This window comes from Phocoena phocoena, chromosome 2 (genome assembly GCF_963924675.1).
Source record: "Phocoena phocoena chromosome 2, mPhoPho1.1, whole genome shotgun sequence".
Lineage (NCBI taxonomy): Eukaryota > Metazoa > Chordata > Mammalia > Artiodactyla > Phocoenidae > Phocoena > Phocoena phocoena.
Window position 1 is genome coordinate 32,432,887 of NC_089220.1, and position 13,848 is coordinate 32,446,734.

Below are 13,848 nucleotides of genomic sequence, written 5' to 3' on the forward strand. Positions count from 1 at the left end.
CTATACTAACGTGTTAAGACATTATGAAATACACACGAAAGTAAAAATTTGAAATGAATGATGCCATCAGTCATTGTAGACAAAATTTCTAACACTTTTTTCTGTATTTCAGTGATTCACTCACAGAGGATTGGTTTAGGGATCCTCCTTCCTGAGGGCCAGTGATCATCCATTTTAGCTTCAGGGATCTTACAAATCCAGAGCAAATAAAACATTATGGAAAAGTCCGTGATTCTTTAAATGACCCCACAATGGTAACAGGGAGCAAAAAATAATCTGAGACCATATTCTGGGCTGGAACAAGGTTAACTAATAAACATCCCTATCTGTGGAGTTTATGTGTCAGTTAAATTAGACCATGGCTTTGAGACAGGAATGAGCTTGTCCTGTTCAAGTGACAGAATGAAGGCTCAATGAGGCTGGAAAGTAGTAAGAGGAAGAGAAAAGGAGACAAAATCAGAGATGCTGAGAGAGGCAAGAGCATGTGAGTCCTTAGGAACACATAAATAATTGAGACATCTTGGTTTTATAAGAAGCAATGGAGGCTTTTCAAGCAGGGGGCTGAGATGATCAGATTAGCATTTTTAAAAGATCACTTTGCTTACTCTATGGAGAAGGGATCATAGGTATATGAGTCCAAGTAGGGAGGCCAGTCAGGAGGCTACTGCAAAGGTCCAAATAAGAGACTCTTGAGGGTTGGACTAGGAAGGAAGTAGATGAGATGTAGAGAAGTATATGGATGCAAAATCTATTTTGGAAATAACAAGGGTAATACTTCCTAAATGGAAATGAAGGCTTAATAGTAAGGAAAAAGGAGGGGACTTCAAGCAAGCCTGAAGCCTGGGCCTGCAGAAGGATGCTCTTGGGAAAATGACCTTCACTTCATTCAGTCTTTTTTACACCAATTACTTTGCACCTGTTAAGCAAGGCAGTCTATAGCCAGAGACCCCAGAAAAAATCAGGCAGGAGTCAGGGGCCAGAAATCTATTTAACATCTCTCTCTCCCCAGGAGAAAGGCAATAGTAGCTTCTAAAACATGGCAGAATCCTCATTTTATATAGGTGATTTATCCATAGTTACACATCACCATTGGTAACTCGGGGGAATCTGGAAACACATACCTCTATCTGGTAGAATGCTGTGTTATTTCCTGCTTTATATAACCACTTCTTTGAATTTCCACGTATTTTGCCATTAAAGAAACTTAACATATTATAACTGCCTTTTTGTGTCTGACTTTCAATCATATCACTTCTGTTAGACAAACCTTAGCAGGCAGGATGTCTCTCTTGATTTTAATCTTAAAGGTGGAGAAGACTAGGGATAATACAGGTTTGGGAAGAAAAATCGAGAGGTCTGTTAGGAACATCTTAAGTCTGAGATGACTATTAGACATTCAAGGGAGATGTCAAGTAGGGTGGATATAAAGACAGGTGATATAAAGGGCTGGAGTTCTAATTTTGAGAGTCTTCAGCCTATCAACGATATTTAAAGCTACAAAATTAGATGAAGTCACTTAGAAAAAGAATATAGATCAGAGGACATAAATTAGTGGTCCTTGGACCTGTTTGCTGACCCACAGATGTTTAATATTATATATTTCTTTGATCTCCGCATTTTAAAAACTTGTGCCAGAACTTTTAACTTGCAGTGGATTTCGCATTTTTAAAAAATCTATATATCGAGTTTCTTTTTAAAGAACTGGACAATCTGGCGACGCTTGGCTTGAACTGTATAGCAGCTTCCTCATTTATATAAGGCATGAATTCTCTAATTCACCATAATGTCTTCTCAACACTGAAGCCAACTGTCACTTCCCATCTATCATTGTATTTGTAAACCACTGTTTTTCCAGCAAAGAATTATTTCTCAGGATCCACGTCTCTAAAACTAGGAAAATGGAAGATAGATCACAGAGGTCTTATGTTTAAAGAAAAAAGGAAGGGAGCATACTTCTTTATGAAATTGAAGAATACTCCTATGCTTGAAAATGCAAACAATCACTCTACATTGTTCATTTATATTTCCTGTCTGGACCTTGTAGGCATCTGAGTTTGCAGTCCCTGGGGTAGATACAGAAGAGACCAAGCCTAAGTCAACTCAATATTTGGATGTGAAGTAGAAGGGGGATCAGAAAAGGAAAAAGAGGAAAGAACAGTAAGACAGGAGATAGGAGAGTATGATGGCATGAAAGCCAAAGAGAATGTCTTGTGCAGCAATTATGCAGATGCTTTTGAGAGCTAGAATAGCATGAGTCCAAATAAGTGTCCACTGGACTGGAAAACAAGAAAGCCATCAACTTCATCCGTTTCAGTGGAGTAGTATGGTAGGATGTCAGATTAGAGTAGGTCGAAGAATAAATGGAGAATAGCAAATTATACCCAAACAAGTAGATGAAAAGAAATAATAAAGAGCAGAAATCAGTGTAATGGAACGTAAACATACAATAAAGATCAACAAAGCCAGAAGTTGGTTCTCTGAAAAGACTAATAACACTGATAAACCCATGGAAGGAGTAATCAAGAAAAAAAAAGAGACGCAAATAAGCATTGTCAAAAATGTCCTTACATATCCATCAGATAGGAAAAAAAAATGTCACTGGATATTATAAACAAGTATACGCCTGTAATTTAAAATTTTAAAAGAAGATATATTTAGATGAAAAATAAAATTTATCAAAACAGACATGAAGAAATAGAAAATATGAATAGCCTCAAAACTATTTAAAAAATTGTATTCATAATTCAAAAACTTCCCTCAAAAGAAAACTCCAGATGGCTTCACCAGTAGATTCTAATCAAACATTTAAGGAAAAAAGAATGACAATCTTACACAAACTCTTCCAGAGAACACAAAAACAAGGAACAGCCCTAACTTGTATGAGGCCAGCATAACATTTTTATCAAAATCTGACAAGGTCATTTCTAGAAAGGAAAATTATAAGCCAGTATCACTCATGAATATAGACTATTTTTAAAACACTAGTAAAGTGAATTCAGCAATGTATAAGGAGAATAAGACATCATGACCAAGTTGGATTTATTCCAGGAATTCAAAAATCAATGTATTTTCACCACAAGAACAGAATAAAGGAGAAAAACTACATACTCATCTCAAGAAGTTCAGAAAAGGCACTTAATAAAATTCAACAACTATTCATAATTTTAAAAAATAACTTTTTTAAAATTGAAGTATAATTGATTTACAATATTGTGTTAGTTTCAGGTGTACAGCAAAGTGATTCAGTTTTTTATGTATATATGTATATATATATATTTCAAATTATTTTCCATTATATGTTATTATAAGATATTAAATCTAGTTCCCTGTGCTATACAATAAATCCTTGTTGCTTATCTATTTTATGTATAATAGTTTATATCTGTTAATCTCATACTCCTAGTTTATCCCTCCTCCACCCCCTTTCCCCTTTGTTAATCATAAGTTTGCTTTCTATGTCTGTGAGTCTATTTCTGTTTTGTATATAGATTCATTTATCATTTTTAGATTCCACATATAAGTGATGTCCTATTAATATTTGTACTTCTCTGTCTGACTTACTTTACTTAGTATGATATTCTCTAGGTCCATTCTTGCGGCTGTAAATGACAATATCTCATTCTTTGAAAAAAAAAAAAAAAAACTTGGGAATTCCCTGGCGGTCCACTGGTTAGGACTCCACACTTTCACTGCCAAGGGCCCGGGTTCAGTGCCTGATCAGGGAACTAAGATTTCACAAGTTGCATGGCGCAGACAAAATAAAACAAAACAAAACAAAAAAACGCTTAAGAAACCAAGAATAGAATTGAATGTATTTAATCTGTAAACAAACCTACTGCAGATATCGTACTCAATATGAAAATGTTGAAAGCTGTCAATCTGAGACAGAGAATAAGTCAAGGATGCCTACTGTCACCACTCATACTGAGCACTATATTGAGATCCTCGCCAGTTCAGTAAGGCAGGAAAAGAAATACAAAGTGTAAGGACTGGAAAAAAAATTGTCACTTCACAGATAATATAATAGTTTATAAAGAAACCCAAAAGAATCTAAAAGTAATTAGAATTAATAAGTGAGTTTAGTAAGTTATTTAATATAAGAGAAACACATATAAAGTTGCATTTCTATTTATCAGAAAAAAACACAACTTTTTAAAAAATTTATTTATTTATTTATTTTTGGCTGCTTTGGGTCTTTGTTGCTGCGCGTGGGATTTCCCTAGTTGTGGTGAGTGGGGCTACTCTTCGTTGCGGTGCGCAGGCGTCTCATTGCAGTGGCTTCTCTTGTTGCAGAGCACGGGCTCTAGGTGTGCAGCCTTCAGTAGTTGTGGTGCACGGGCTTAGTTGCTTCGTGGCATGTGGGATCTTCCCGGACCAGGGCTCGAACCCATGTCCCCTGCATTGGCAGGCGGATTCTTAACCACTGCAACACCAGGGAAGTCCCACAACATTTTTTAAGATTTCATTTATAACAGAATTTTTTTTAATCACAGAAAACTACAAATATATTATTAAGCGAAGTTAAAGATCGAAATAAATATTCTTAGATTATAAAACTCAATGCTGGAAAGAAGTCAATTCCCCACAAACTGATCTATTGATCCAATGCAGTCTTAATCAAAATATCAAGAAATTGTTTTTGGTAGAACCTGAAAAGCTGATTCTAAAATGTATAACGAAATGCAAAGGACCAAGACTATCCAAGTCCCTCCGGGAAAAAAACAAGATAGAAAGTCTTGCTGTGGCAGATATCAAGAGTCATTATAAAGCAACAGTAACTAAGACAGTTTTTGATCACCGGTGCAAGAATAGAAAAATAGACTACTAGAGTGTCCAGAAATAGATCTATTCATATAGAGATACGTGTTTTGGGACTTCCCTGGTGGTGGACTGGTTAAGAATCCGCCTGCCAATGCACGGGACACGGGTTCGAGCCCTGGTCCGGGAAGATCCCACATGCCACGGAGCAACTAAGCCCGTGCACCCCAACTACTGAGCCTGCACTCTAGAGCCCACGAGCCACAACTACTGAGCCCACGTGCCACAACTACTGAAGCCCACGTGCCTAGAGCCCGTGCTCCACAACAAGAGAAGTCACTGCAACGAGAAGCCCGCACACCGCAACGAAGAGTAGCCCCGGCTCGCCGCAACTAGAGAAAGCCCACGTGGAGCAACAAAGACCCAATGCAGCCAAAAAATAAATAACTTATTTAAAAAAAGAAAATGAAAAAAAGAAATACCTGTTTTATAGTAAAGTAGCATTGCACAGCAGTGAGATTTATCTTTTCAATCAGTGGTGCTAGGACAATTGGATATCCATAAAAAGAAAAAATGAAACTCAACCCTACCTCACATCATACACACACACACACAAAAATCAATTCCAGATAGATTATAAATCTAAATATGCAATGTTAAAACCACAAAACTCCGGCTTCCCTGGTGGCCCAGTGGTTAAGATTCCACCTGCCAATGCAGGGGACACAGGTTCGAGACCTGGTCCGGGAAGATCCCACATGCCATGGAGCAACTAAGCCCATGCGTCACAACTACAGAAGCCCACACACCTAGAGCCTGTGCTCCGCAACAGGAGAAGCCACCGCAGTGAGAAGCCCATGCACCATAACGAAGAGTAGCCCCCGCTCGCCGCAACTAGAGAAAACCTGTGTGCATCAACAAAGACCCAACACAGCCAAAAATAAATGTAAAAAAAAAAAAAAAAAGACTGGTAAGAATCTGAAAAAGAATTTACTGATGTCTCTCTGTAAGTGAATCAAGTGGATGTACAGCAGCAAGAAACAGCATTGAAAATCAGCTATACACCGTTACAAAAATAAATTCCAAAAAAAAAATAAAAGAGAGAGAGAGAAATTCTTACAGAATTCATTCAGGGGCTGTGATGCAACCTGGACAGACCACATCTAGACCCACAGCTGGATGGGACCTAAGGCTGCACACTCGTGGGGCTGAGAGGCTTGGTGAGGATAGGCCAGCAAATGCAGCCCCTTTAGAGTAATACTGCCTGGTCCCCATTCCATGGGTCCCAAATCTCCAGGTGCTGGGGACCCTTCCTACAGCTAAAACATTCATGGGACACCCAGAGGATGGTACACCGGCTGATGGGGAAGAGTTTGGAAAAGGCACCTCATCTCCTCATCTCCTGGTGGTCGGATTACCCCCTCCAGCCTCTTTCCTAACAATCTCCCAACTTGGGGAAGTCAGCACCTTCAACATCCTGTTTCACACAGTTTGGAATTTGTCCGGAAGATGAAGTGGAAGGGGAGGAACCAATGAGAGACAAGCCCTAGTTGTTTGGACAGGCACATGCCACTCTAATTTCCAATCAGGAAGAGGAACTGACCAAAGGCTCAGCCTGCCCCCGGAACCAGAATAGGGCTTGAAGCAATCCTGCTGTTTTGTGGCCAGTTCCAAAACAACAAGTTGAAAAATGGAGCTCAGGGGCACTGCAATTCAGAAAACTGCAGGGTTGTAAATGATACTTATTGTCGAAAAATGTCTTGAGGTAAGTCATCAAAAAGGACTTGTAAGCAAGGCAGAATTGCAGGAAAGGGATTTCAAGAGGTAGATTGGACCTGCCATTAAAGCACATGAAAAGCGGCTGAACTTCGCCAATGATGCAGTTGGCCAAAAAGGGCGTATGCGTTTTTCCTGATATTCAGGAAAAATGCATACATCCTTTTTGACCAACCAAACAGGTGGACAATGCAAATCAACACTACAAAGAGGTATCACTTCGCATCAGTCAGAAGGGCCATCCTCACAAAGTGTAAAAACCAGAAATGCAGGACAGTGCGTGGAGAAGGGGAAGCCCTGTTATGCTCATGGTGGGAATGTAAATTGCCAACGGCCACTCTGGAGAAGTGTATTGTGTTTAATAAAAAATCTAAAAAACACAGCTACAGAGCATACGGCACTTCCAATCATGGGCATATATCTTGGGAAAACCAAACATCGACAGGACACAGGCATCCCAACGTTTAGTGCCACTCTGTTTACAAGAGCTTTGACTTGGATACAACCTAAATGTCCTTGGAAGGAAAAAATGGATAAAGAAGATGTGGTACTTATGTACGATGGAATATTACTCAGCCATGAAATCAATGAAATAAGGCCAGTTGCAGCAACTTGGGTGGACTTAGGTACGATCATTCTAAGTGACATAAGTCAGACAGAAAAAGAGACTTATCATAAGTTATCACTTATAGGTGGAATCTAAAAATGGCTACACGTGAACTAAATTACAAAACATAAACAGAGTCACACATTTAGGGTTTCCCTGTTGGCGCAGTAGTTAAGAATCCACCAGCCAATGCAGGGGACACAGGTTCGAGCCCTGGTCCGGGAAGATCCCACATGCCGCGGAGCAACTAAGCCCGTGCGCCACAAATACTGAGCCTGCACTCTAGAGCTCATGAGCCACAACTACTGATCCCATGTGCCACAACTACTGAAGCCTGCATGCCTAGAGCCCGTGCTCTGCAACAAGAGAAGCCACTGCAAGCCCACACACCACAACGAAGAGTAGCCCCCGCTTGCCACAATTAGAGAAAGTGCAGCAATGAAGACCAAACACAGGCAAAAATAAATAAATAAAATAAGTAAATTTATATATATATTAAAAAAACCCAAAAAACTCCAAGAAAATAACATAGGAGAGTATATTCATGACTAGGGATAAGGTAAGACTTGTTACACAGCACTATATATAGATCTTCTGATCATCAAGCTTTAACAATAAAAGAATGTAAAGGCAATCCACAGAATGGGGGAAGACATTTACTGTACATTTAAATCACAAAGGGTTCATAACCAAAATATATAAAGAACTATAAATCAGTAAGAAAAAGACAACTCAATAGAAAAAGAGGCAAGAGACTTGAACAAGTACTCCATAAAAGAAGATATCAAAATAATCAATAAAATATAGAAAGATGCTCAATCTCAGTACTGGTCAGGGACATGCAAATTAAAACCACAATGAAATATTACTACACATCCACTAGGATGGCTAAAATTTTAAAATCTGACAGTACCAAATGTGGACAAGGATATAAGACAAAGGGAATTTTCATACAGTCTTGATGAGAGATTACATTAGTAGAACCACTTCTGAAAACAGCTAAAACAATAGGTACACTCATTACTACTGATGAGGGTAAACTAGTTAAAACTACCTTGGAAAACAATTTGGCATTATTTATGAAAGTTAAAGATATATATACAAACTCTAAGACCTAGAACTCCACTCATAGATACATATGCCCAATAATAATAAGTGCATTTGTTCACTGCAGCATTCTTTGTAAGGGCCCCAAACTGTAAACAACCCAAAAGTCCATCAATATTAGAACGGATGAATAAATCATGATATATTTACACAATGGACATATGGCAATGAATCACAGTCACACACAACATGGGTAAATCTCACAAACGTAATGTTGAACAAAAGAAGCCAGACACAAAATACACACACGATAGTTTCATTTACATTAAATTTAAAAAGCAGACAAAACTCAATTATCGTACCTAGGCATGCTTTTTTTTTTTTTTACATCTTTATTGGAGTATAATTGCTTTACAGTAGTGTGCTAGGGCATGCAGCATGTTTTTTTTTTTTTTGTACGCGGGCCTCTCACTGCTGTAGCCTCTCCCGTTGCAGAGCACGGGCTCCGGGCACGCAGGCTCAGCGGCCATGGCTCACTGGCCCAGCCGCTCCGCGGCATGTGGGATCTTTCCAGACTGGGGCACGAACCCATGTCCCCTGCATCAGCAGGCGGACTCTCAACCACTGTGCCACCAGGGAAGCCCGCAGCATGTTTAAGTAGTAAAAGTATAAAGAAAAACACGAAAGTAAATACCATAAAATCAGGATAATAGTAACCCTTGGTGGGAGGACAGTGATTATTAGGGGTCACAGGGGAGCTTCTGGGGTACTAGCAAATTCTGTTTCTTAACCTAGTTTCCAGTTACACAGCTGTTCTCTTTAGAGAAATCATTTAGCTCTTTGTTTTTGTTTCAGGCACTTTTCTTTTTTTTTTTTTTTTTGCGGTACGCGGGCCTCTCACTGTTGTGGCCTCTCCCGCTGCGGAGCACAGGCTCCGGATGCGCAGGCTCAGCGGCCATGGCTCACGGGCACAGCCGCTCCGCGGCATGTGGGATCCTCCCAGACCGGGGCATGAACCTGTGTCCCCTGCATCGGCAGGCAGACTCTCAACCACTGCGCCACCAGGGAAGCCCAGGCACTTTTCTTGATGTGTTTTATTTCACAATAAAAAAGGTTAAAAAAAAAAAGACTCAAGGGGTAAGTTAAATAGCAGATTGCACAAAACTAAAGAAAGAAAAAGGGAACTATAAAAGAGACCTGAAGAAATTGTGCAGAATGAATCCAGAGAGACTAAGATACGTTAAATATAAAAGAGATTACCAGACATGTAGGAGAGCAGAAAAAGTTCAGAATATAGCTTATCTAATTCCAGCAAGAAAGAAGAAGGAAAAAAAAAGGAAGAAGAAGAAGGTTAAAGAGGAGGGGTAGGAAGAAGAGGAGGAGGAGGAGGAGAAGAAGAAAAAACAAGGCAATCTTCAAAGAGAATTAAAAAATTGATATATGATACCAATCCTTACATCCAGGATATCTCTCTGAATCCCAAACAGGAAATACAGAAAGATAACAACACTAGTCTCATGACAGCAAATCTTCAGAACCAGCAACTCAAGAAGATCTTAAAAGGAGCTACCAAAAATTAGATTACCTATAAAGAATCAACATTTACACTCACAGTTATTTTCAACAGCAACAACGGAAGCCAGAAGAAAGTGGAATGTGATCTTGAAAATGATAAGTTGCTAAACTAGAATTTCACATCCAGTGAAAATATCTTCAAAGATCAAAAGCAAAATAAAGACACTTTCAAAACAATAATAATTAAGTTTACTATCAATGACCCCTCAAGAAATGAACTTCTAAAGGACAACCTTAAAGAGAATGATGCCAGAAAGTTCTGAGATATAAGGAAAGATGAGCAAAGAAAAAGGTAAACACTTTGGTAAATTGAAACAAATACTGACTGTGTAAAACAAGAACAAAAACAATAACTAAGCAAATACTTACACAAAAGTGAATGAAAGAGAAAATGAATCAGAAATGGAAGAATGAAAAGAAGGAGGATAGATGAAAGTTCTTCTGTGGCAGCAATCAGAGAAATGCAATCACACCTGAAGGGAATGTGGCATCAGAAGAAGTTCAATACATTCCAAAGCCATAAGGAACTGGGTTTTGGATTATTTGCCACTTAAACTTACTCTGCTACGGTGATTAAACATATTATTATTAAATGGATACATTACTATTCACTTCAGACTACCTTGTTGTTGCTGCAGTTATACTTCACTTGGTAGGATAATCAAGGTGTTTGGCAAATGTGAATTTTCCTAATCTACTAAAGCTCACAGTTTACTAATGTTTTCTTCTATGGTTGTTGGTGTAAATATGTCTAAAATGGTATAGAAATATGTTTATTTCTAAAATGATATAATTCTTATACACAATAAACAAAAGGTGCCCAATCCTTTCCTGATGACCCAAGGTCATTGGTATAAACTACTACTGCTATGGCTGATATAAAGAAATACCCTCGAGAACTCCCTGGTCCAGTGGCTGACTCCACACTTTCAAGCAGAGGGCACAGGTTCAATCCCTGGTCAGAGAACTAAGATCCCGCAAGCCGTGCAGCACACGGCCAAAAAAGAAAAAAAAGAAAATACCCTCAGTAGCTCCTTAAGGCCTTATGTGACTACTAAACTTTTCCCACACTGTCAGGTGTTCTCCTCTTGGTCATCATTGTACTGGCACCTTTAGTTCCTCCTACCAACCTGTGATCTGATTTTGTGACAGCAATTCTGCTTAGGGCCTCTTTCTATTACATTTCTTGGCTCTTGACTGTATTCCAGATACCCAGAAGACATAGATCACAGAATTTTGGCAAGGTATTATACTGAATTAATAAGAAATGATAACTGTGACTATTTATATTTTGTAGTATCTTCTGTTGCAAGGAGATTAAAGTTCACTCTGTGAATCAGAATGACAGAAGAGTAGGTGTACCATATTATCCTCATCGCAACTCCCCCAAAGGAAGACCAGCTCAAATGCTGGTTACTAGCTTCATAGCCTTGGGCAAGTAACTAAACCTTTTAACACTTCCTATCTGTAAAGAAATAATAACAGTATCTTCCTACAAAGGATTATTGTCAAAATTAAATGAGATAACGAAAAAAAAACCAACATAATACCTGGCTTAGAGTAAATAGTGTCCAGCATTTAAACTATTATCTTTTTAAATCCCAATTTGTGTAATAAACACACATTTAACTAGACCTCCTTAACTATCTTCTCCATGGCATCCTATGAAAATACTATTAAAAATATTAACAGTAGCTAATATATAATGAGCAATTACTCTCTGTTAAAATTGTGCTGAAGTCTATATAGGGATTATCTATTTGAATCCTTAAGCTCTGGGCAGTAGATACCATTACACACACACACACACACACACACACACACACACACACACACACCGCTACAGATAAGTACACTGAGGCTCAAAGAGGTTAAGTACTTGTTCAAGTTCACAGAATAAGTGGTGAAAATGGACTCATGTAGCTCAGACTCCAGAATCCATGATTATAAGCACTCCCCTATCCTGAGAAGAGAAGCCGCTTCTCCTTCTGCTAAAATCTATTTACAAATAAGTTGAGCACAAGCTAATTCTCCTTTAATCTTATCCTCTATTTGACTATTCAAGGTCCTTAGCTGGAAAAGCAGAAAAGATACGTTTCGTTTTTGCCTTTTAACTTACCCACTCACAGTCGATTCCAAGCACTGGAAAATCTTCTAACTCACTCCTAAGCAAGGGCTCAATTTGATCCCACTCCGCCTCCTGAGACACAGTCGCCACCTTTGCTCCAAGGATCCTCTCTTCCCACGAGGCTCTGGGGGCACTGGAGTGCTGCTGGTCCTCTGCTGGAGCAGGCCGCTCTCTCCTGCCTGGCACTTTCGGCTGCTGCTGTAACAGCTGCTGCTGGGTCACACGACTTGCTTTACTCCTCCGACGCTGGATGCCTTTCCACAGGACAAACCCCCCGACAGCCATACCAAGAAGGGTGGTCACTGTCAAAGCCACTAAGTGTTTAGACATCTTCAACTTTTCTGTTGTTTAGGAAAGCATATCACTAATTCCACAATCTGCAAAACAAATGGCAACAATATATTCACATACAGAATTTAAAGCTCCACGGACACACGTCCCCCACCACCACCCCGCAAAAAATGTTGCATTCACAATCCATGTGCTCACAAACTAAAAAAATTGCTATAAATTTCTATATGAAACAGTGATATTTTAAAATATTCTCCCCCTTTTGTATGTTCTGTACTCCACCTCTATCTCCATCCAAGAAAAAACCCCTGCCCTCTACCAGTTGCCCAGGGCTCTCTTAATCCTATAAAATCACATCAATCAAAACAGAATAAACTAGACTCTTACTTCCACTTGCTGATTTACTGTGAGTAAATTTTAGTTAATGGATCTTCCTCAGGGTGTTTGTGTTTGAACCTTCAATCTCTAAGAGTAGAATGGAAACTTCTGCTTTGCAATCTAAAAAAAATCTAGGGCTTCCCTGGTGGTGCAGTGGTTAAGAGTCTGCCTGCCAATGCAGGGACATGGGTTCGAGCCCTGGTCCGGGAAGATCCCACATGCTGCGGAGCAACTGGGCCCGTGTGCCACAACTACTGAGCCTGCACTCTAGAGCCCATGCACCACAACTACTGAGCCCACGTGCCACAACTACCGAGCCTGCAAACCTAGAGCCTGTGCTCCACAACAAAGAGAAGCCACCACAATGAGAAGCCCTTGCACCGCAACGAACAGTAGCCCCTGCTTGCCACAACTAGAGAAAGCCTGTGTGCAGCAACGAAGACCCAACGCAGACAAAAATAAATAAATGAAAATTTAAAAAAATCTAATCATCAGCAAGTGGTAGGGGGACTTTTACTTTTCTAGGAGGCGTGGTTGGTGAGGGATGGAGCAAACAGGCTTGAGTACACATGGATTTTCCGTTGCTCCAGAGGTCTCGGTAGTTCTCCGTGGAAACACACTCAGTTATTGAGGGTAAGCAAGGACAGTACAAAAGGGAAGACAGGACTAGAAAAGAAAAAGAAAAGAACAGAACTTAGAGAGCCAGGATGTTCAGGAGGAGGCTGCAAATTGAAATGTCCACAGGGTCCAAACAGGATAACACAAATAAGTGAAGCAAGCCAAGTGCAAGAGAAAACTGACACAGACATCCTATTAAATATGTAGGAACTGTCTCCCTTTCTATCACAAAATAGCCTCTTTTCCATTTTCTGTACGTGAAATAAAACTCATATTTTATGGCAAGACAAGAAAAATTTAAACAAAAAAATTTTTTCTATCCTTTGGTCTCCTCTCTCCTCCCACTGTGCACTGTGTATCTATCTACATTATGCATTAACCTAACCTTCCCCACTGACAGAAATACCTGCTCAACCATAAAGAGCAATATTCTAGCATCAATAAGACAACTCCTTAAAGATGCCATTCCTTCTTGATCTCATAAGGGGTCACATGGCACTTAGATCTGGATTATGTAAACTGCCAATAATACAGCATTTGATGTACAGCCTCTGTCTCAAAAAACTTATGTAACTGCGCCTTGACTTCTAAGGGGAGGAACAGGTCTCAGAGCTTTCTGAGATGCTCTTCCTGGGTTATAATCCTCAAATTTGGCTCAAATAAAATCTTC

General features: G+C 39.5%; 1 protein-coding gene across 1 annotated transcript in view; it reads right to left on the bottom strand.

The window, feature by feature from the left end:
* Positions 1-12,221, bottom strand: part of EXD2 (exonuclease 3'-5' domain containing 2) — a 32,137-nt gene extending 19,916 nt beyond the window's left edge. Inside the window, exon 1 of the mRNA XM_065872359.1 lies at positions 11,883-12,221. Coding sequence (XP_065728431.1) covers positions 11,883-12,221 — 339 coding nt within the window. The remainder of the gene's footprint in view (positions 1-11,882) is intronic.
* Positions 12,222-13,848: the final 1,627 nt, after the last annotated feature.